The sequence below is a fragment of the Callithrix jacchus genome, chromosome 6 (assembly GCF_049354715.1).
Source record: "Callithrix jacchus isolate 240 chromosome 6, calJac240_pri, whole genome shotgun sequence".
Classification (NCBI taxonomy): domain Eukaryota; kingdom Metazoa; phylum Chordata; class Mammalia; order Primates; family Cebidae; genus Callithrix; species Callithrix jacchus.
Window position 1 is genome coordinate 12,521,959 of NC_133507.1, and position 24,557 is coordinate 12,546,515.

The window sequence follows — 24,557 nt, forward strand, 5'->3', positions numbered from 1 at the left end:
GTTGTTCTCCTGTGACTTCATATCTAGTGATTCCTAGTTTATGCCCTTACTGGCTGAGTGTCTCATGATACAGTTCTGCTCACCAGCTAAGTCCTGCTTTTTGCTCCAGTAACTGGTTTTTCCTACACCTTCTTGTTGCATACATGAAGCTACCAAGCCTTCCAATGCTCCCTGCAAGATAATCATATCCCTGACGGCGCTGGGCAAGTTAACCCATTGGCAGCAAATGCCGAGCTCCCTGGAAAGAAGATACACACAAAACCAGTATCGTCAACCCTCAGATCCATGGGTTCAACCATCACTGGATTAAACCAACGAGAGGCAGAAAATATTTGGGAAAAAAAATTCTACAAAGTTTCAAAAAGCAAAACTGAATTTAAGCAAATGATGTGTATGCATTGCATTCAGTATAATAAGTAATCTAGAAATGATTTGAGGTATACAGCCACTTTATATTAGGGACTTGAGCATTCTCAAATTTTGGTGTGCTTGGATTTTGTCATCTGTGGAAATCCTGGGACAAAATCCCAGGGACATCGGGAGACAGCTATACAAATTTCTCAGATGAATGCTTCTAACTTATTAGCCATTGAAAATATATGTATTCTAAACATAAACAGAATTGTTTTATATGTGTGTGTGTGTGTGTGTGTGTGTGTGTGTGTGTGTGTGTGTATTATGTATACAGAGAGCGAGAGAGAGCACATGCTATTGTGGTCCTACAGAGAAATATTTCCTACTTAGCACTTAAATCTTCAAGTGGTACTCATATGACAATAATCTGATGTCAGAATATCTAAAATAAGAAAAATAATACACTGGAGAAGTATCTTACATAGTAAATTATCAGATTGATCTGGGTTTGATTGTGTGCTTTGTCCATTACTAAAACCTAGAATCTTGGGAAAATCCTTTTAATGTTCCTGAGCTTCAGTTTGCCCGTGTTTAAAATGGAGACTATACCACCTATCTCTGAGAAACATTACTGGTGCTCCCAGGTACTTGATCTTTCTTTCGTTTGTGAATTTCCTGCTCTCCTCTTACTTCCTCATAGTGAGATGGTCATGTGACTGTTCTAAGGGGTGTATGTCGCTGCTGCATTGAGGCAGAGGAAAACTCCTTTGCAAACTTCTACTTCTCTGTGATGGAAAGAACTGGGGCCTTTATTAATAGAACAGAGCCATGAGATTGAAGAAGCTGGCATCCCAGATGGGCCACATGGAGATTTGCCTAAACAACTGTACCTTTTTAAAGGGCATGACATAAATTTCATACCTTAAACCTTCACTGAAGGCCTGAAATTGTCACCACAGCACAAACCTAACTTGACCTGAATGAAAGACAGTTAGGAAATTATGTCAAATGCTGGAAAGTGAAGGTGGTGAGGAAACTGATTTGAAATGACTATGTATACTGCACAGTAGCATAATGCATGGTGCACCTTTGATTACTTGGAGAGCAGACTACTTGCATAAGAAACTTGTAACTTTAGGGGAAGAAATGAAAGGCACGCATTAGTTGTTAGTGTCAGCGGTGAACAGCTACGTTCGGCGGGGTATTGGAGAAATTGGTGAGCTTAGAAAAACTGGCAGAGTTGCAAGCAGTTATGTGAATAGAGAGATCCCAAAAATGTAGGGATTTTTAATGTTAAAATGTTATTTGCATTTAGACCCCAAACAGTAAGAGATAAAATTTTAAAACTTTCTGAGGGACAAAGGCAGATTAAAAATAACAAAATTATGTGGGTAGATGGATATGTTCACTTGCTTAACCATAGTATCAAAACATCATTTTGGACACCTTAAATATAAACAATAAAAATTTTAAAACAATAGCAAAAACGTCCTACAGATACTGTCAAAACCTCTCAGTTTACTAAAATAATGCTCGATAGAGATAAGACTGAAGACTTGGTTTTCCCACATAAGCCTGACTGGCTTAATGTAATAACCTACATAACATGAGCACCAGAGGTTACAGGATCTGGCAACCCAGGAGGGGCTTTGTGATGGAAGTGTTCTTACCCACGTCCAGGCAATAAGGAGGTACGTTGTCGATAGAGAATTTTAAAACAGTAACAAACCCACCAAACAGCCTGACTTTTTATCATCTCCATGTACTAGCAATTCGATGCCATGCCAGTGATAAAAACCTCATTCCTCCTTCAGATAGACCAATCCTGCCCTTCCTGTTATACCATGGTATGAGGGTAAGGGCAAGAAAACAAATAAATATTTCAACCTTCACAACCCTGCCTGTAATCAAAGAAACAAAAGCTACTAAGGTTTTGAGTCAGATTGCTTGAGAATCTATGAACCTGGGCTGGCACCACTGGAGACTTACTCCTCAGTCCCCTACTATTCAACAGCCAGGAATTGGACTTAGAAAGCTCCCGTGGTGGCTCACACCTGTAATCCCAGCACTTTGGGAGGCCGAGGAGAATGGATCATGAGGTCAAGAGATCGAGACCATCCTGGTCAACATGGTGAAACCCCGTCTCCACTAAAAATACAAAAAATTAGCTGGGCATGGTGGCGTGTGCCTGTAGTCCCAGCTACTCAGGAGGCTGAGGCAGGAGAATTGCCTGAACCCAGGAGGCGGAGGTTGCGGTGAGCCGAGATCGTGCCATTGCACTCCAGCCTGGGTAACAAGAGCAAAACTCCGTCTCAAAAAAAAAAAAAAAAAAAAAAGCTCCTTAGCCAGCAAGAAGGGCACACTTCCCAATATCCACTTTAGATGTGGCCAAGGGAAGTAACAGAAAATGAAGAACCTCCCAGTGGACAAAACATCTGCTACATAAGGGAGATAGGCCTGTTTTACCAACAGGAGAAATATGGGGTGGCATCATGTTCCATGTACACTCAAAAATGATAAGGCTTTAGCTTTAATGTTTTATATAGTTGTTGGATGCTATCTTAGTCTGTTTCTGCTGCTGTAAGAGAATACCTGAGACGGGTCATTTGTACGAACAGAAATTTATTTTCTCTTAGATGTGGAGGCTGAGAAGTCCAAGATCAAGGTACTGGCAGGTTAGGTTGCCGGGCGAGGGCTGCATCCCTTGACGAGGAGGATTGCAGTGTTCTCCCATATTGGAAGGTGAAAGGGCAGCTCGCCAAACACTGCATAAAGTATTTTTTACAAGGGTCTTAATCCCATTCATGATCGAGAAACCCAACTGGCCTAATAACATCTTAAAGATCCTACTGCTTCATACTATTACATCAGCAAACACCTTTGGAAAGGACACATTCAAACCATAGCAAATGCAGTAATTATGTTTCTAATAATGTATAATAGATATTGTATATGTAAAAATACATGTTAAATATATCAATTGGTCAAATTTGTTAATCGTCTGGATATTCTATGACCTTGCCAGTGTTTTGACTGCTAGTTCTATCAGACATAATGTGTTAAATTCTAGTACTCTCATGGATTTTCCTATTTCTAACAACTATGTCACTTTCGCTTTACATATTTTGAAGTTATGTTATTGTATGTATACATGCTTAAAGTTATTAGATATATCTAGTAAACTGACCACTTTTCATTATAAAATTCTTCCTATTTGTTTCTAGTAATGCTTCCTGCTTAGAATCTCGTTTGTCTGACAGTAGTATTAGCACATTAATATTTTGGTCAGTCTACATACGTAGTATCTGTTTCAGTTCTTATATTTTCAGCCTTTCTGCATGCTTATATTTAAGGTATTTCTCTTAGAAGTTGCTTGTAGGTAGGCTTTTGTTTTTATTTCTTTCAATTGTCTACATACTTTCTAGAGTATGTACCCAATTTATGTTTAATATAATTACTGCTCTATTTGGGTTTATAGCTATTATCCTATTATGCTAATACTATACTAATACTTCTTTTCTATTTAACCCACTTATTTTTCTTTTTCCTTTTATTTTTGCCTTCTTTGGGATTAATGTTTATTAATATTATTATGTCACTCTTGACCCTCTCTTATCTTGTTAATCATACATTATTTCACTCCTCTTTTAGTGCTTACCCAGAGATTATCATGTAAATTCTTGAATTATTTGAATCAAATGCAAATTATTACTTTTTTGACTCTGGGAAGTTGCAGTGTCCCCTTTCTGAGCTGCACAATTCCAGATTCAATTATTTCCCACCAGGTCCCTACTGCAACACGTGAGAATTATGGGAGCTACACTTCAAGGCCTCACCATCATGGCAGAAGAGCAAGGGACATCTTGCATGGAGGCAGGCAGGAAGAATGACAACCAAGGGAAAAACGAAAGCCGGTATGTGGGAAACTGCCCATGATTCAATTGTCTCCTACCTGGTCCCTCCTACAACATGTGGGAACTATGGGAGCTACAATTCAAGATGAGATTTGGGTGGAGACACAGACTTAACCAGATCAGGCAGCCATTACAAAGATGACCTCCCAAGCTCCTGCAGCAGCTTGCCAGGCAGGAATCTCCATGGTATTCTCCCCACCAATGGCTCATCCATGACATCAGGAATTTCCCCCAAAGAGTATGACATTCCTGGCTTCTCACAGAGCACACTCTCTTGTCCTCAGAACTTCCTGCTTCTCTGGATACTGGTGGATAGGATAGAGACACCCCCACTTTGCATCAGGAAGGAGCCGTGTTAGTCAGCTAAGGCAGTGTATTAGTCTGTTCTCATGCTGCTAACAAAGACATACCCAAGGGTGTGTCATTGATAAAGGAAAGAGGCTTAATTGACTCTCAGTTTCACACGGCTAAGGAGGCCTCACAATCATGACAGAAGAGCAAGGGATGTCTCGCATGATGGCAGGCATGAAGAATAAGAACCAAGTGAAAGAGGAAATCCCTTATAAAACAGTTAGATGTCGTGAGACTTCTTCACTACCACAAGAACAGCATAGGGGAAACTGTCCCCATGATTCAGTGATCTCCCACCGAGTCCCTCCTACAACATGGGGAAATTATGGGAGCTACAATTCAAGATGAGATTTGGGTGAGGAGACAGACTTACCATATCAGGCAGCCATTACAAGGTACCACAGACTGGGTAGCTTAAGCAAGGGAATTCATTGTCTCACAGTTCTGAAAGCTAGAAGTCCAAGATCAAGGTGTCCACAGGTAGTTTCTTCCTGAGGCCTCTCTCCCTTCCCGCTGGCTCTTTACATGGTCTTTTCTCTGTGCATATGTGGCCCTGGTGTCCCTTCCTCTTATAAGGACACAAGTTATATTGGATTAAAGCCCACTTATCTGATCTCATTTTAAGCTAACCATGGCTGTAAAGGTCCTATATCCAAACAAATTCACATTCTGAGGCGCTGGGGCCTTCAACATATGAATATTAGGGGAACACAGTTCAGTCTCTAACAGGGCTTAGTGGTCCATTATTGAAATTTCTGAAGAAGGGTTTCTGTGGTCTTTCCTGATGACTTGATACACCCTCACTGTAAAGAGTGACAGATCCCCTGATTTTCCACACTCTGGATATGGGCATGGCCAGTTCCTTCCAAGGAAAACAAATCAGCCTAAGCTTTCCTGCAAGGGACAGGATCTAAGGGATCTGCTGGACAGAGAGCTCTACTGGACTCTCAGCTCCAAGAGGAGCTTGTCATAGCTTGGCTCTACCTCTGGCACCTATTATTCTACCTAGCTTCTAGCATGTACTCAGTGCCTCAATGCCTGCATGTCAAGTGGATGAAAGCTCTCAATTCTCCTCTGAGAGAAAACTGGGAAAGTCACTGCTCACAATTTCTGCTTCAGCAACGTGGACTCACTTGCCCAAATGTTAGCCCAGTGAAAAATGTAAATGATCAGAATAGCTTCAACAAATTGCATTATGATGAGAGAATTGTCAAGTAACATGACTTTCCTATTTTATAATATTGTCCAATGTAGAATTGTTCATGGTTAACTCCTGAATTCACCACATTTGGGCTTCAGCAGCCATGATGCCCTTTATTGCAACATCGGAATTAAACTCTTTGGTTCATGGGTATAAATTTGAAGGCGTAGTTAAGGCTGGATCAGTGAGTGTGCTTTGGCATCCACTGCTACCTGACAAATCATTTATGTTCTGAGGCTGACTTTCATCGATTAAAAATGGGGCAGTAATGACTTGCCAGGTTGAAGGGAGAAGGTGGAGTAGATAATCTTCTGGAGCATATTCTTTCTGAGCATCCATTCTCAGACCTACGGTTTGAATGGAAACTGGCGTGTCCTTTGAAAGAAAAAAAAATCAGACCCAAGTGGACCCTCTGATTGTACTTCTGTTCCTCATGAGGAAAGCCATGGTTATGGAGCAGAAAAAAACAAATTAATGCAAACTAAAATAAAAAATAATGTTTTGGAGAGGAATTTTTCATGAAGGCACTTTACAGAATCTAATTCAAACCGCAGGCAACGCACCTCTGAACTAAAACATCATTTCTGTTCCCCGCCTGCCTTGTCATTACGTCTTCATTACACTTCATCCTAAAGTTGCTCCCACAACATCAGAAATAGTTTAGCCCTAGCCAGATTTTAAATCAAGGACATCCATCAATGCACACTGGTTCGGAGTGACGATCTTATTTTAAGTACAGAGGACTGAAAATAAATGACTCGAACATGTTAAACGCAGTTGAAGTTCTTGTCACACCACAAGGAAAACGTATTCCAAACCACATTAATTTAGGAAGTAAGACATTCGGAAGCATCCTCCAGTTTGACGTCTTCTGATTGTCCGGATAAATAATGCAGTAGGATGTGAACTTCTCCAGCATATTCTCCAGTGAACATGAAAAAGATAATGTTCTAACACTACAGCTCTTCAGGCTTTTCCAAAGGGGACAGTGTTTGCAACAGCGTTCTGAGGGAGCAGCGAATCTCTGAGCCGGGGAGAGAGGATCTTGCTGGTAGTTGGATATGCAATGTTGGATTGACTCCTCCTGTTCCCTGGCTGGAATTCTTCTGTACTTCAGTTTTCCTTTTGTTTCTATGGCACTTCTCCCAACAGTGCTTGACAATGAGTGATGCTCTAAAACCCTGCTCTTTCACACCCTGTGGGTGACCTATAACTTTTCATGGGTAACCTTTGACCCGAGAACTGACAGTTTGATTTATTGTCCGGTGTTATGATTTATGAGTATCTCCTCAGAATAATTAACAGACAACAGGTGGCAGCATAATAATTTTGATTACCCAGCGGTTCATGAAACCATGACAAAGGTGACTTCATTTTCTGAATAAGAGGAGGACAACAATTAGAAATTAAACAAAGAAATGCTTTTATGCCACAGTTTTTGGTCTTTTGTCTGTCACACAGAAGACTTATTTAGGAGGCCTGCATTCCTCTTAGACACCAGGAAAAAATAAGGAACTTCTACTCTGTGAATGTAAGAAGACACCCTTCATCAACGTATTGGTAGAATTATTTTTCTTTCTTTGGCAAAGTCTTGATTAATTGAGTTATGTCAAACCTTTCAACCAGATCATCTTTTAACAACCCATTTTTGACAGTGGCCACTGCCCAGGGAAGAACTGATGGTCAAAGAAAGTTTGGGAAAGCATTTAACTTTTAGTATGGCATTTGGACATCATTCCACAATTATATTTCTAAATATTTCCTCCTAAGTCTGAATGTAGAAAAATTTTAAAATAAGCATCTCCCCACACACCCTGCACAAAATTTATTTTTCTTTTAAAGCTTACAGATCGGAGGCTATGTTTCTGAAAGTATTATATTATTACAGTCAGTAGTGGTTTTAACTTCCTCCTCTCTGTTTACTATTGTGTGATATTTTTCTCCAATAGACACTACATCACTTTTAATTCAAGACAATGGTGGCAGTCTTCCTACAGATTTTATTATAGACACTCTCCTAGGGTTTGACATTTATTTTCAAATGAATCTGTGATGTGTTAAGGTAGCACCAACCTTTAGGAATGCCTAATGCTGTTTTCGTAATACTAAATAAAAAATCAAGTCAGGTAAGATGTATCCTCCATAGCTCTCCACTTAATCTTTGCCAAAAATGGACCTAAGTGTTACTAATGAAATTGAAGTACACAGGCCTCTGAATATGTAACAGACCTGCCTCACACCCTCACACCCAAATGCTAGGTGGTTGAGGCCGTCCTGTGCATATGAAATGAATTTTTGCACAGCACCACAACAGTGATATTACAGGCTTATCATTTTAATTGACTTTTTGACATATAAAAATATTCCTACGATCCTGCTTTACGTTATAGTTTAATAACAGCTTAACACACATCTATGAAATATTCATTCCTGTTACATTCAAATTTTTAAATATCTGATGGACAGCCTGGTTAATAGATAAAGGAGAGTCCCTGGAATATTAAAGAGACCTTAGGTGCAGATAGGGTCCTCTACTGAAAAGTCAAGCACAATTACCACGAGGATCACAGATTTTTTTAAATAAATTCATAAAGATTCCCTTGAACCAAAACATGGTGAATATAAGAACAAATTTGTTGCAGGTAATCTTCCTTCACCTATGACAGCTGCAGGCAGAGCTGTTTCTGCACTGTGAGGCTCACTCAGCACAATTGTATTTCTGAAGAAAAGAAACAGCAATACCAGATTTTTATATTTATGCCTAGAGGATTATGGTGGTAAAGCTAGCACACTCAGTGAGGATCTCTGCACACTACGTGCCACATATATTCCACAATTAATTAACATGGCTCTCAGGTCTCCACACACCCTCAGCTTTGAACAGCAACTTTGAGGGACAGTTTATCTTGAAAACACGATACGTGTTCGAATCATGAGGTAATTTTGGTACTTTGTTCCCCATCAATTTTTAAATTAATTATCTGGAAGCAAGCATCGGTTAATTTTGGCCATAGACTTTTTGATTAGACGCTTTGACCCCTTTTGCCTTTCGGCATTTCCTATACAATCCTGATGACACACGAGGTAACCCTTGACACCTGATTCAACATAAAGTCACAGCCCAGCCCATCTTCCATATTCAGCAATCCTTTTGTTGCAATGGGACACTCACTTACTTCAACCCTCCTCTGAGAACCACTGCCATTTCCTTAAGGCAACCCCAAGTCTGCATAAAACTTGTTTCCCAGGCAAAAAAAAAAAAAAATCCTCCATTCCCCCCCCCAACACTTTGTGCATTACTTCTGTTTTACAAACTTTACGCTACAGCATCGTCCCATATGTTTGTGCAGCGAACAAGGAGGTTTCTTTAGAAAGCGCTGATGCTAATTATAAATTTAATTTGCATTTTAATTAGAATGGTAGCAAATTAAAAGCGTGGCAGCTGGAGAATTTTGAACGCTTTGCAGAGATTTGGTGTCAGTATCTTTCCGTTTTTGACTTTGCAGCCTTTTTATTTTTCTGCCTCACTATCTTTCATTCACACAAGCATCCTGGCCATTTTTCCTCCCCTCTCCCCTCATTCCTCAGTCTCTCTTTCCATTTTCTCTCCTTTCACTCTTTAATGTATAATTTTATCCCTTCTTTCTTTCCCCCAAGGATCAGGTTATGAATTATTTCTTTCCTGTTATGATGACTGGAATGCACCAGCACACGGTGGGCAGTAGTGACAGAGTGGCCATTTACAGAGCATTCCCTAGCCTCGTTTTGCCATCCATGTCTGTTATACAGTTACAGGTAGGGATCCATTATTTCCTCCTCTTGAAAAAGGGGTCTATTTGTACTTGTGTGGCCTGTATTTAGTCCAAATTTTGGTCTGAATAATAGTGCCTTTAAACCACTTGAAATCTTGGCCACAGGTCTTTTGCACATTAATAAAATATTCATCCCATTTGGCCTGACACCTCTGTCCTCCATGTCTGAGAAAAGGCATTGTTCAGGGTATACCTTTGGGCGAAAGCCCTGTGCTGTCAGCTTCTGAGACTCTGGAGTGGCAGAGCCTCCAGTCACTGTGTTTCTCGGAGCGGTCTCTCACTTGGGATGTGAGCATGTCTGTTTTTAGCACTCACGTGAGCACAGTCAGTCAGTTCTGTCGTTTTCCCTATGTTGTGTCTCCATGGTCATTTTCCTTCCTTCTGTTCACTTCCCCCACAGTGTCCTTGCTCAATAATTTTCATTAATTGATTGACAGCTCTGATAGACCCAACTAACCTCCATCTCACTCTCATGTCTGTTTTTAAATAAGTACTTGTACGTCCAATGACCTTGTCGCCTCATCAGCTATCAGAAAATGAGCATGCAGATATGGAAAGAGCTGATTAGCAAAATAAGCAATAGATCTCATTTCTGGCTGAAGTCCACAGTGAGCAGTGACAATGAAACTTTGTCGTTTTACATTTCTACGAGAATCTAAAAATGAAGAATGAGCAATAAACAAGCAATGCTGAATCTTACCAGCACCCGTTCCAATGTCCTAGGAAACAAGCCCTGGCCCATCGCTTCTTCACCTTGAAAGGGAGATGAATAGGGAGGTGTGGGGTACGTCCCTCAGCAGCCCCAGAAACAGAGGTTCTTCCTCATCACCCACATCTTCAGCCTCATTAAGCCTGAAAGGAAACAGTTAAGTTTGAGGGAATTTCTCATCTTAGTGGAAAGACATGAGCAGCCTGCTTCTATTTAATCCTGTGTGTTTTTACCTTTTTTCCTGTGTATTCTTGATTTTGACATATGTTAAATGTATATGCCCTTCTGAGACCTACTGTTCCCACATAACCAGCTCTACAGCTCCCATCCAAAAACTACTAGGCAGCAAAATGCACTCCAGCCTCATCAGAATTCAAACACTTTCTTATCTATAACCAAACTAGGATAAAGGAAAGGAAAGAATACCCTATCTGATAGAAAACATGTGTTTTGTTCTGTTTTAAATCTGCTGATTTTTACCTAAGTTTATAATCATATCTATGAAAGAGGATGAATTGGGAAGTCACTAATTGTTGGTAATGAGAAATAACATTTTTCACACTACCAAACAATGTAAAACCAATCCTACAAATGATAAAATTCGGAATTTAGTTGATAAAATGATTCATTTACCTTAACACATACGTACTGCAGACCTTCCATTTCAAGGCCCTTGTACATAATTTTTAAATGACTTAAATCAGGAAAGCTGATAAATGCGGATGTTTCTAGAGAAGTGAATAATGTGGAAATATAATACCTGCTATACTTTACACCAAGTTTTGGATGCTGGGAAGATTTAAATAACCAAATAAACTATTTTATCCATTGGTACACTTGATTTATCTCATTCGGAGCCAAGAAAGCCCTGCCACAAAAGTAGCTCCTTCAAAACTTTGGATCTCAAGAGAGATAGGAAAGGCCACGATCACATCAGCCCTCTTTTGCAGTCAAAGGAAGAATTGCTAAGGTTTGCCAAAAGTATCATCTTAATGATGGCAAAAGTGCCTGGAATTTTCACAGTTTGGTTTTCCAATAATGTAAACTTTGTGTTAACAATGTATCGTATCTCTAAGCCAAACAGCTTTGATTAAAAATGAATTTGCCCTTCCAACATGTAATTCTCATTTGTCTGAAAATTAAATCCAAACTTTAAAAAGCAGAAATATCTGTGTGATACTGGCATTTGAAAAATGTTAATAAGCACCCTGTCTTGAAAGAGTAATTGTTTAAAATAGTGGATAACGATATGCAAAATGTTGGCCGTGACTTACCCGAATTAAGTAACACGATTACAAGACAAAATAGTGAAAATAAAAGTTCTCATTTTCGCCTCATCATAACATCCACACCTTGCTTCCTTCTAAGCCAAAATGAACGTGTTGTGGTCAGGATCACACACATCAATTCCATGGCTTTAAAAGGAAACACACATTTTCAGTGGCATTTTGAAATGGACACATAGTTTTCTTAGATAAATCTTTTTCATTGCCACTTTGGAAAGGTTTAGTTTTTCTTCATGTAATTTTTTGCAGCTGTACAAAACACTTTCATTAACCCAAGAATGGATTATTTGGAGTGCTAATTAATTGATTCTTCAAAATGCCAATTGACACACTCCCAGGGAAAACCTGATCTAAGCAACTATGTTAATCAAGCTATTGTACTTATGGTTCTGTCTGAATATCAGACCATCTGAAATGAGGAGAACTTTGCCATTACTCGCCTGGCCCTCTCGTGGGCAGCTAATTAATATGAGCAGAATATGACAGTTGTACTTGTACGTCCACCGCGCTGCCTGACAATAACTCTATAAAATTACATTTCAGCTAAAGAATGGAAACAGTGTTAAATACCATTATTTGCCTTCCTTTGATGTCTCAGAGTCATTATGAAAGCAATTACAGCAGTTTCTCTGTCTGTATGTCTACGGGGTATTTATTATCTGTATCTGTCTGAATCCTTTGCCAGGTGGAGAATATATGGCATATTAAAGACAAGGGAATTCAGCCACAATTATCAGGATGGGAACAGAAGAAGAAACAAAATCAGAGTTTTGCAGATGATCCTGCTGGAAAACAGTAATTTAATATTAAAGCCTGGTGATCTGGGGAAAACGTGAAGCCTCTTTTAATTTATTTAAATTTTTAAAAAATCTCCAAGTTTACAAAGCTCATGAATCTAGGACAAAATTAATTAAAATCAATAGGGAAATGAAAAAACACAAAAACAAAGCAAAAATAAAAAAACAACTCATGTCAGCAACAGAAAACATACTTCTTAATTTTAAGTGAATATTCTCTCTTTCAACAGGCCTTTTCCTAACCAAATGATGTAATCTATAAGATGAATATTTTGTTATCCCAGATAAAATCACCTCTGGTGTTTTTTCATACATGGAAGGATGGATACCAAGAAGGGTTACCATTTTCAGGGCACCTCCAGGACTTTTTCCCGCCCAACTGGAATCTGGCACGACGCAGGCACATCAGTCCTGGCTCAGTTCAGGATCCTTGGTATCAAAGATGCCTCTGGACTTCAAAGGACACTCTTGATTGACAAGCAAGGTCTGGCTGCTGACTGCCCCACAGAGGAGTTTTTCTCTGAGGGTGGTATCTGAGGACTGGCCTCTATATGATTCAATTCCGGGAATATTGATTGTGGGCTCCCCTATGTGCTCTGCATTCTGTGAATGCTGTGGAGAATGAGAGATGAAAAAGGCATAGGGATGAGGTCTCTGCCTTCGAGGGGCTACGAGGAGGGAGAGAGACTGGCCATTTTTGAGTCAGGCTTTGGGTGAAGTCTTTTACGTGCATTCCCATGTTTCATCTGTATACCAATCAAACAAGGTAGCTTCTGTCATCTCCATTTACAGATGAACAGACCACAGTGTAGGAGGGAGAGGCAGTTTGTCCAAAGTGATGCCATTGAGTGTCAGGGCTGCGCTTCAAGTTCAGCTTCTGGCTGGCTCCAAGTGTTTCTCTCTCCATTCATTCACACTCTTCCAAGTGTTTCAAAGCGTATTAGGGGCCAATAAGGGGCAGAGAGGATACTATGTGTTCCTGTAGGTAGGAGGAGAGAGTCTAATCTAGATGGAGAGAAGATTCTCAGAGGAGTTTTGACCTGAAGAGGGTCTTACAGATAAGAAAAATTTTAGGGAAGAAGGGACTTCCCCAACTTTTCTACCCTCTGGTTTTTTTAACAAAGGCAAAAATAATCTTATATGTAGTGAAGATGAAAGAAAAAGTTTGTGATTTGGAAGATATTATATAGACATAGAAATATGTGTTTATTTATGTTACTCTTCTGAAAAGCAATAGTATGAGACAGGCTGAAATATGAATAACCGAGATGTGATGGAGGACACGGAAGATTTGGCTGGTTAGAATTAAGGATTCATATTCCTGATGTGCTGTGTTCCCACGGCTTTGAATAGTGCTGGCATATGTGTTCCAGACACAGCAGGACACTTCTGGGGAAAATGAACAGATACACAGATGATAGGTGGAGAAAGCCTAAAACGCTCCACACTCTACAACAAAGAGTTTGACAACCTCAACTGGAATGCATGAGTCTTCTTTTTTCCTCCACCTTTTCCTTCTCCTCCTTCATCTGCTGCTTCTTCATTTTGGACAAGTGCATTAGAGAAGCGAACTCGCCATCCAGAATGAGGAGGATGCTCTGACAGGGACCCTGCTAGTGGCAGTTTCCAACTGGCACCTCTGTTTGCAAATAAAAATTGTTTCAACTCCTGCAGAAACAAAGTAGGTGGCTGAGACCTTTAGCAAAGGGCTTAACTGGATGAGGCTGCCTGAAAACCTGAGATGGCGACTACTGCAGGAGAGAAAATACAAATATTTATTTAAAGAGAAGGCACCAAGAAACATTTTATTTTTGTCCTACTGTCATTTGGTCTTGGCAGCGTTCATGGTGTCATTGTGTACAGACATTCTGGATCCGAGTTGAAGTAGGCTTTCTGTTGTCTCCAGAAGAGAAAAAGTTACATATTTTTCAATTACATGAGTAATAGAATATCTTCTCTATTTGGATTAACACATAGCAATCAAAGTACTAAGCACCTATGAGGGAAAAAATGGCAAGGGCAGTAGAGTGAGATCAAGCTGGGTTCAGAGTCCCTCAATATTTGCTCATCTTAGTTCTCCTTCCTGAAATGGAAATGTCATTTGCCTCCCATGGTTACTCTGATACTGCAAGTCAAATAAAACATATACATTACCTCGCACAGTATCTGGCACATAGCAGGCACTCAGGAAGTGCTATCTCTATTTGCCTTCATTTTTAAATTTGGCATGCCAAATTTTATTTTGGTTAGAAATAGAAATTGATGGAAAAACCACTGATAACAGTGAGAGTTAGGAATGGCTTTAAGTAATTTCAGGTTTTAAGAATGTGTTAAATGTTTCTTTCATCAGACCTTCAATTCTTCCTCTATAGTCAATGATGACTTTTGTAGAGATAGCACCTTGCTCTTTTGCCCAGGCTGGAGTGCAATGGTGTGATCTTGGCTCACTGCAACCTCTGCCTCTCGGGTTCAAGCAATTTTCCTGCCTCAGCCTCCTGAGTAGCTGGGATTACAGGTGCCCACCACCATGCCTGGCTAATTTTGGTATCTTTAGTAGAGACGGGGTTTCACCATGTTGGCTGGGCTGGTCTCAATCTCCTGAGCTTGTGATCCACCTGTCTTGGCCTCCCAAAGTGCTGGGATTACAGGTGTGAGCCACCGTGCCTGGCCCATTTTTGTAGGCTTTATAGCTATTAAGTGTTCTTTCAGAAAAAAATGAACCTTCCAAATATCTGAATCAGTCAAGATGGGCTAGGTAACAAGCGACCTCGAAAGTCTCAGTGTCTCTAGCAATAGTGGTTTGTTCCACACACCTGCACCAGGGCCTGCTGTGGCTCTGTGCAGCCTCTGCTCTGTTGTCTTCTCTTGGGGACCTGGAATATCTTTTGTCCCCTCACCATGTCAGAGAGGGAGAATGCTAGACAGTCAGCGCAGCTAAATGCTTCAGCCTAAAAGTGACCCTGGTCACCTTTTCTCACAATTAATAGGCCAGAGGTAGTCCTGTGCCCCACACAATGGCAAGATCTATGATTTTCTCAGAAGAAGAGCTGTGAAACATGGTCACTTGCACTCCTGGGTACCACAGTGGTCTTAGAGGACATGTGCTTCCAAGGCATTCTTATAAATGTCATTTGCTGAACTCAAAATTTCACAGCAGAGCAAGGTGACTGCAAAATGAAATGAATCCGTTATGACTGTAAATGTGTCACCTAATGTTTTCCTTTCATTCATTAAGTATCACGTTGCCCTGATTTTCCAGCCAAGATAAAAGATTTTTTCCTTTGGGATGAGTTTTGTCAGGAGCATCAAGACTCCTGAGACTATTTGAAGTGTGAGCAGACCCCTTCGACATCGGCTGTCAGCTCAGGTAAAAACTCCTCTCTTGGCCACTGCTAGCACTCCCGTGTGCTACCCTGATCAATAACTTTAGCTACAAAAAGCATCAAACACCTCAAAGACATCCCAAAGGCACAGGTCGCCAAAGGGAATAAAAAGAAACGCCGCATATATTAATGTTCTTCTTAGGCCGCCCAGACATCCTTGTAGGCCTGAGGCCTACAAGGGGCCAGTGGTGATTGGGATGCTTAAAATTATAAAGCTGGAACAACATTTCTTTATGAAATAGCTTTTTAAGCCTCTAGAGAAAGGAATTCCAGTTCAAAGAGTGCCACTTTTCTGTTTTACAACCTGCATTTTGTCTCTTGGTGAGAAAGGCCAAAAAAAAAAAAAAAAAGAAGAAGAAGAAGAAAAAGAAAGATACCAGGGATGCTGCAAAGCATAATCACAATAACATCATTAAGGTCGAATATAACGCAACTATCTGATGTTGACGAGGGTGTGCGAGGAGTCTGCACTCTCATCCCTTGCTGGTGATAGTATAAATTGGGAAAACTCTTTCTTTAGGGCAATTCAGAAACATAGAGCAAAAGTTTAAAAATTTATATTCCCTTCGACTCTGCAATTTTACTTTTAGGAGTCTATCTTAAGTAAATAATCAGCTATATATCCAAATGCATGGTACACAGATAACAGTCAAGTAATAGAAATAAACAAAATGTGGAAATAGGAATTTGATTAAATTGACACGTGGAATACGGATATACCATTATTATTAATTTGGGAGATTATTATATGAAAAAGTAAGTTATAAAACAGTATTATAGTTTTTTGCTTATACTGCACATGCGGTCATATCTCTATTTGGACAGAGAAAACAGACTGGAACAAAACAAAGACCTCTAAAGACAAGACATGTAAGATATAAGGTAAAATATGGCTAATTTGCTCTTCTTATTTTTTCTTGTACTTCTACATAATTTCAAAAAAAATACAAACTAAAAAAATTAAAATAAACCTTTAGCATGTGCCCTTAGAGTTAACAGGGTGTTCATACATATATTTCTCATCTGCTATACCAAAAAACATATGTGGAGTAGATCATTTGTCTGTATCTTCCAGGAGAGAAAGCTGAAGTGCAGAGATATTATACAGTACCTTAAACTAGCTTTGTAGCCATAGCTGGTCTACGTAAAACTGTGATTAGAATTAGTGTCTAATAATACAAAACTAGGTAAACAAGTAACCTGTAAATTAATGGGTATGTGTATCTAAAAGCAAACTGAAGCAGTTCAATGCTTAAAACATTTATTTTATATTAGTTTATAAGTAGTTTAATTTTTAAACATCAAATTTTGGTTAGCAAAAGCTATGTTGAGATAAAATGTCTCTTTTCTTCTTTAAGGGTTAAGATGTTGTTGGAGTCAGGAGATAGGAAGGAATTGTTAATATATCACATTTTTTTTTAGAAGGAATGCATTCTGACATTTGTTAATTAAACTTTTCTTAAGGTTTAATGCATTGTCAAGATAGGACATATTTTCAGGGAAGCCTTGTGATCTTACCAAGCTTTAAAATAATCCAAAAGCTAGTTCTGACATTCTACCTAATGTAGATGAAAAGGTATTTTAAGCTCATGCAAATCTAGAGAAACAGGAAAATTTGATTCATCTCATTAATTAGTAGGTAACAACATAATGAGAGAGAAACATTGTTTATTTTCTTCTAACAAGATGATTAATGCAGGTTTAAAAACATTTTTGCTTTTATAATATTAATACTGTTTAATTATATGAAATTAAAATGTTACCACACAATATGGTTCACTTGGTACAGATGCGGCTAAAGGTCATAATGTATAGCCAAGATCACCTTGTACACTTTCCAATATTGAATAAACATGACAATTTTAAATTATAAATGCTGACAATATTTAAGAGGTTTCTCATGTCTATTAATTTTAGTGTACTAATCTTCTCTCTGGAGACCACTAGTTTTCCTGGGGTCATAACTCTGTACGACAAAATGAACAGAGACAAAAGTGAGGCTAAACCCCACACACTGGACATTATTGGATTATAGCAAAGGTGTTATCTGAATCCATGCTTACTATAGCATGAGTAAATGTAATTAGTGTGGAGTGGCTTGTTGGGAAAGTGACAAAACATGATTTGCTCAGCCTGACAGAGAATCTGAGGAACATACGCCTTTGGTCACTTTCCAGAAGGGAGTGTGGTAAGCGGCGTGAAAAGAGTGTGAAAGGCCAGTCACAGTGGCTCACACCTGTAATCCTAGCACTTTGGGAACCCAAGACAGGTGGATCACAAGGTCAAGAGATTGAGACCAGCCTGACCAACATGGTGAAACCCCATCTCTACTAAAAATACAAAACTTAGCTGGGCTTGGTGGTCCGCGCCTATAGTCCTGGCTACTCGGGAGGCTGACACAGGAGAATCCCTTGAACCCAGGAGGCGGAGGTTGCAGTGACCTGAGATAGCGCCCCTGCACTCCAGCCTGGGTGACAGAGCAAGAAAAGAAAAGAAAGAAAGAAAAAGAAAAAACAAAACAAAAAAAGAATGTGAAAGAGTGGAAAGCGTGAGCTGTGGAAATCAACAGAGCTTCTCAGCCACAGGATCTTCTGTTAATGTCCCAGTCTCCCAGTCTCACTTTCCTCCTGAGAAATAATACAGACTGCACCAGGTCTTTTCAATGCGTAAAGCTGATAATTTCCATAAAGAAGATGGAAAGGTCTTTTGTACATGTTTGTTTCCTTCCCTCTCTCTTTCCCTCTTAGCAAAATATTAGACTATTAGGATTCCAACATCAGGCATGGTGACTATATCCATCCAAATATGAGGTGCACGAAGAAAACCATCTAAACTGGAATGAAACATTGTTCTGAGTTGACAAGTAAAAATAGATAGAACAAAAGTCATCAAACTTCTGGGTATTTTATGTAATGATGGGTATTTTTTGGAGACAAAAATGGAATGCAGGGAGACCCAATAATAAATTCTCTATATTTTAATCATTAAACAGAAATTTGACTTGGGTTTTGTTCTTTGAAAAAAACTATAAAAATAAGACATGGTTTGTTTACTCTCTAGAGTCAATTCTGACTCCACAGTGAAAGCCAACTTTTAGGGAAAAAAATTCAGTGAATTCAAATTCTAAATGAAACAAAATACTTAGTTGAAATCTCTGGTTTGTGATCATATTAATGTTGCAGTGTCTACATTACTGAAGAAAGTGAGTTCCAACAATTGAGCTGTTGTGGGAAATGGTCTTGCTCTCATGTTCACGAACGCCTGAGTCTAATCAGTCATAACACCGAGGTCAGCCTGGACTCCAGGCGCCATACGACGGACGGTAGATAAAAAGATGAATAAAACTTGAACTCTGTCTTCAGCTATCTAAATAAAACTTACTTGGCTTCTCAACGTCTAAAGCACTTTCATGTGTCTTTTGTTAACAATCATGTATGCCATTATTATTGTCATTAATTTCCATCTTAAGAAATATGAAACTAGGGCTCAAAGAACTAATGCCTAAATTTATTCAAAAACTACTTACTGGTTGACAGAAGCTCAAGAGATCGGCAATACATGGTTCTTGATTGAATTCCCCACCTATTAAAAAAAAAGTAAACATGTAAGAAGAAAGTGAGAACTTAGAGAGTCTGGCTAATGATGGGCTGTGAATTCTAGAGGGTGGAACGGAAAGGTTTAAGCAGTGGAAAAGGGTGGGAGAAGAGGCAGCGGAGGAAACAGGCAGGGGTTCATGATGGTCAGAGTATGAGAGACAAGGAGTGGGTGAGCCATGGGTCTGAGGCTTGTGGTGTTGAAGGACATGAAATAAAGGGCAAAGTGAGAGAGGGCCAAGTGGACTTAAGGTTGATATGGTGAAGAAGCTGCAAAGATAAAGTGACCATTATTGGGACATGGAGGACATGCGAATATGGACTTTATAAGTAGATTTGAGAGAGAGAGGGAGAGAGAATGCACATGCAAAGGAATTACATTGTTAATAGTCCATAAATCTCAGTGAAGACTGTATAAGTATTGATTGTTCTATTTGTATACCTTTTATGTAAATTTGAAATTTTTGTTTTGAGACAGGGTCTCACTATGTTGCCCAGGCTGGAGTGCAGTGGCTGTTCACAGGTGCAACCATTGCACCATACAGCCTCAAACTCTTGGGCTCAAAAGATCCTCCTGCCTCAGCCTCCTAAGTATCCTGGGACTACAGGTATGCACCACTGCACATGACACTGCACCTACTTTTGCACCTGGCTTGAAATGTTTTAACATAAAAATTTAGGAGATGATGCGAGCTTTTATTGAGTCTGGACCTGGGCTAGACATAAAGCAGAACCTGCATTCAACCTCAGAAGTGACCAGCAATTAACCTCTCCAAACTTCTGTACTTCCCCAAGCTGCCTGTTTCCTCCACAGAACTCTGTGAAAGGAAGGCAGACTCTTGCTTGCAGAATGAGCTGTGCTGACTTACCCAGCCAAACCCCACAACTGTGTAAGCCTACTATTTGAATAAAACCCTATCATCTCTCTCTCTCTCTCCCTACCTACCTATTTAATCTCTCCATCTACCTACCTACCTATCATTTATCTACCTTACTGGTTCTGTAGTTTCGGGAAAGCCCTAATTGGCCTAATTAATATACTGTCATTTGCAAAATTGAAAAAGGCATCATCTGGATTCATCAAGCACTTGGTATATATAACTCCTAAATGACTTACTGTTTTTTTGACTTTATTAGAGCCTATGCTCGGACATGAGGCAGAAAAGAGAAAGGGGAGGGAGAGAAATTCCCTTACTCTCCGAGAAGTTCCCATGCTTGCCTAATAAGAAAGCCCTCTCAGTTGTCTCACATGTAGATCCACATTCCATTGAATAACAAAGTGATACAGCCTATCCCAAGTGACACATAAAGCTAATCATTCCTATAAGAAAGGGAAGACTTGAGCTGGACCTGAGGGTAATTAGGAGACAAGATAGGGACTGGCACAGCAGTGAGCAGGAGCAGAAGAAAGTCCCATGTGGCTTGCAGCTTGTGAGGAACTTGGTCATAGGCCTAAGTTCTGGAAAGACTGATATGAGGAAAGTGTGGAGACTGATGGGTGAGTAGGTTTAGAAGAGCTGATAGTCCCAGTCCAAACACTGGCAGTGAGAACAGAGAAGAGGGATGCCACAGGGAAGATCTAGAGATATGGAAGATGCCAATGCCACAGGCCTTGGTGGCTGCCAGTGTCAGTCACTGCTCATCGATCTCTGTGCTCTTGTCTCTCCCTGGTCTTGATGTTGATGTCTTTTCCAGCAGCATACTCTGATCAGCCATCACCAGTGTGAAGATCTCCAGTAGGTGAGGCAACAGAGGTGGCAACGTGGTGGCCAGGGTTGTGCAGAGTGCATTGAATCCAGCACACTGGCACACACGAGCTTAAGCCACCTTAACACATGCATGCCTGTCCCTGAACCAGCACACACACACACACACACACACACACACACGAGAATTTTGGATTGCAGAAGCTAATTCATCATATTCATCTCACCTGGAAACTTGTGCAGTTAGAGATTCAGAAATCGTTTTTAAGATTTTAGCATGTGAATCAGTAACTAGAAACCTAGCCCTCTCTGAACAAAATGGAAATGGAATTGTGTGGCATAAAGGTGTGTAGAGACAGTAGGCTGATAAATAGTTCAAATCTGAGTTCTATTCCCACGATTTCTAGAGCCTTACCTAGGCAGAGAGTGAAATTCCTCTTTAATCAGCGTGATGAGATTTGTCTTTTTCTAGTGTTTTTGCAACAACTGCCACTTGTGATAGGTCGCTTCAAGATCTATAATTGTCCCTGAATCTGAAATTCATGAAGCGCCCTCAAGATCAGCCTTGTGTGTGCTGAGTCTTAACTCTGCCCTAGTAGGCACACTGGTTCTTAAATCCCCTTCTGAACACATGCATGCCTGTCTCACAGCCCTCATCCCTCTCATTTTTCTCCCTGAGCACACCAGGATTGCCCCCCAGCTTGCTTTCAGCTCCTTTCAGCTCTAATTTCAGGAAAAAAAAAATCAATATCTGGTATGTGGCATTTGAAATTATTTTATTCAGAAAAGCTCATGCTGAGCATCTATGCCAAGCTCTGAGCTAAGCTCCAAGGATCCAGAAATATATGAGAAACAGTGTCTTGCCCTCCAGGAGCTCTAGAGAAAGAGAGATGTAGGCAATGAAAAGATGCTAGCATTGTTCTTGAATAAAGGGAAAAAAGACAGTAATTGGAGTTTGGCCTTGAGTAGACATCCAGAATACAGCATTCCGGGACTAGCATCACATACTAGGCTGCTGAGGATGGGTCTCTCTTGGGAGTAGTGCAGAAGTGGGGGAGGGGGCTGTGGCACTGGTAGGACATAAATTTCAAAGACCGGGTGGTGGGGTCTGATATAGAGCCATCTGATTGCCCTTTCCAGTTGAGTGCCTGGTGATAAGGGGAAAAGGGAAAGAGACCAGTTCCCTGGGCTGTTAGCTAACTCCATGATGGCCAATGGAAGAGCTTTGGGTTAGGAACACTATTGAAAATCGGGGTCAGGAATATGGGTGAAATGGGACAGTTCTCCATATCTTCTGAATCAGTGAAGAAGAAGATGGCACCCTTCACCTTTGAACACTTTGGATCTTTCCTTGAGAAGAGTTTTTCGCTGTGAACAAACAAAAAAGATGATGATTAGAGGCAGAATGGCACACAGAGAAAGACATCTCAGATGACCGAGAGGAAAACGGAGAGAATGGGTGAGAAGAACAGTGATCCCTAAACGTTCTCTCTCCATATACACAGAGGAAAGTTTATCTGGAGAACGCATGTGGGTACCTGAGTGATTGTCCAAGGCCCATCCAGCCACTCTGTGGAGAGCATGCATCGTTATCATCATACACCTGTAACAGATGCAGACTGAGGAGCTGCTGGATGATGCTGCCAAGCCAAAGGGACAACTGGAGAGAAGCTGTGATCAAAGGCAAAAACAGAGACAAAGGACTGGAGGCCACCTAGGATAAGAAAGGCCAGAGTGAACTTGCAGAGGCTGCAGGAAGGGAGGAGGCTCAGTCGTAGGCAGCTGACTATGCTTTGAGCTCTCACTGAAGAGGCTCCTCCCATTTACAGTTCTTAAAGGAGGCTAGGTACCATCTCAGGAAAAGGGAGCAATAAGTATATATGCATGAGCAGCACTTAGAAGTGAGGAAGGGGGTAACCAAGGCAATGGAGAGGCTGCACTCTGGATCTCCTAACAAATGAATGAGGTCCTGTCTCATCCCTCCCACCATCCCTGTCAGCATCCATCCAGGTTCAGGAAATGGAGAAGGGAGGAAGTCAAGAAACAGGAGTGTTAGCTTTTGAGGCACAGACTCAGCCCTGCCACTGATTTACCTTCCTTTACAGGCCACACTGGGCCTGTGAGGCCTCCCATGCTGTCCTTGAAAGGCCTCCAGCTGCAGGGACATGTCATGGCTTATGGGAACAATTGGGACAAGATTCTACAGGAGAGAACACAGGGGTATCAGGATATCCCCTTAGCATCAGGACCCCACCTGGAATGAGAGTCCTGTGGTCCGGCCTCATGGACTTGGATTTTGGAAAAAGCTCATCTCTGGCTTGAGTGGGTAGTGCCTCAGTGCTGGGATCTCTCCAAGCCCATTTGAGAAATCTGGGGTGTTTTCAGCTCCTTTCCCCAGCCCTTCTAGTCAGCTCAACTGCACAGGGCCTGCTTCTCTGCCCTTACCACCTGCCTCTCACGCCCGGCCCCAGCCACTGGTCTGAAGGGGCTCTGATAACTCACCTTAAAAGACTTAGAAATGCCGCTGGTTCATAACTGCCTCTGGAAAGAGGGAGCAGTTTCTTGGCAGAGGCAGGAGCTTTCCTGGGCCCCTGACATCCCAGCCAAGGCCACTCCTCATGCCTTTCCTTTCCTGAAGCTCAGGCTGCCACAAAGGATGAGGAACCCAGAAAGATACACAAGTCGATTCCTGGGCTTAATGGAGATGGAGCAGCCTGGTCTGAAGAGGATGCCTGGGCTAACCATTTGGAAGCCCCTTCTTCAGGAGAGTCCCTCAGTTAGGAACTACATGGGAGAAGTGAACTGGGTGCTCTGCAGAGCAACTGCCAGCACATGCTCAGAACACTGTGGGCTGCCCCGGAAGCTCCAACAGACACAACGGGCACAACTGCCACTGGGTGGGTGGGGGAAAGGCAGCAGTCTGGGCAGCCAACGGTCCCTGCCTCCTACAAACTGTCCTGCACACCTGGGGGGAGCAGCAGCTCTGGGGTCTGCAGGGGGGCACCCCATGGCTCACAATTCTCCTAGAAGCAAAAAGGGATTCAAAGAGACCCACTTGATAACTTGTCAGGCTGCATACCTGTGAGGCTTCCTCCTTTAGCAGATTCTTAAATTTGTTTATCTATATACAAATAGAAACAAGTATACATATACAATATACAGGGTGGCTGTGGGTTTGCCACAGCAAGGAAGTGGGTAAGGGTGATGGGTACGAAATAGTAGACTCTGGGACTCCCCAAGGGGCTCCCCCACTGGACACAGAGCTGGAGCCTTTGGGCGGGTGACTGGGGCAAAAGGGAAGAGGGGCAAGGCAGAGGCCAGGGTGGCAAGGATACAGGGCCTTGTCTACTAAGTCCTGCTCTCCCATGTAGGCCATCACCCCCGACAAGCCTCAGCCTCAGCTTCTATAAAAGGACAATGGGTCATCAAGAGACAGATACATAGGAGGAAA

The 24,557-nt window shown here is 41.1% G+C and overlaps 1 protein-coding gene across 22 annotated transcripts in view; it reads right to left on the reverse strand.

Moving 5' to 3' along the window:
- LOC128932316 (uncharacterized) overlaps nucleotides 1–24,557 on the reverse strand; it is a 455,935-nt gene that overhangs the window by 406,117 nt on the left and 25,261 nt on the right. For 15 of the 22 annotated variants that reach the window (XR_013536602.1, XR_013536600.1, XR_013536612.1 and 12 more), the window contains exons 1-4: nucleotides 23,609–23,930; nucleotides 19,334–19,389; nucleotides 12,767–15,591; nucleotides 10,333–10,484 (exon numbers count right to left, since the gene is read on the reverse strand). Coding sequence is in view for 3 of the 22 variants with exons in the window: in XM_078375994.1 (XP_078232120.1) it covers nucleotides 22,303–22,474; nucleotides 22,645–22,777; nucleotides 23,200–23,278 (384 nt within the window). In the remaining 19 variants the exon portion in view is untranslated. The other 7 variants (XR_013536596.1, XR_013536595.1, XM_078375995.1 and 4 more) reach the window with 7 other exon arrangements.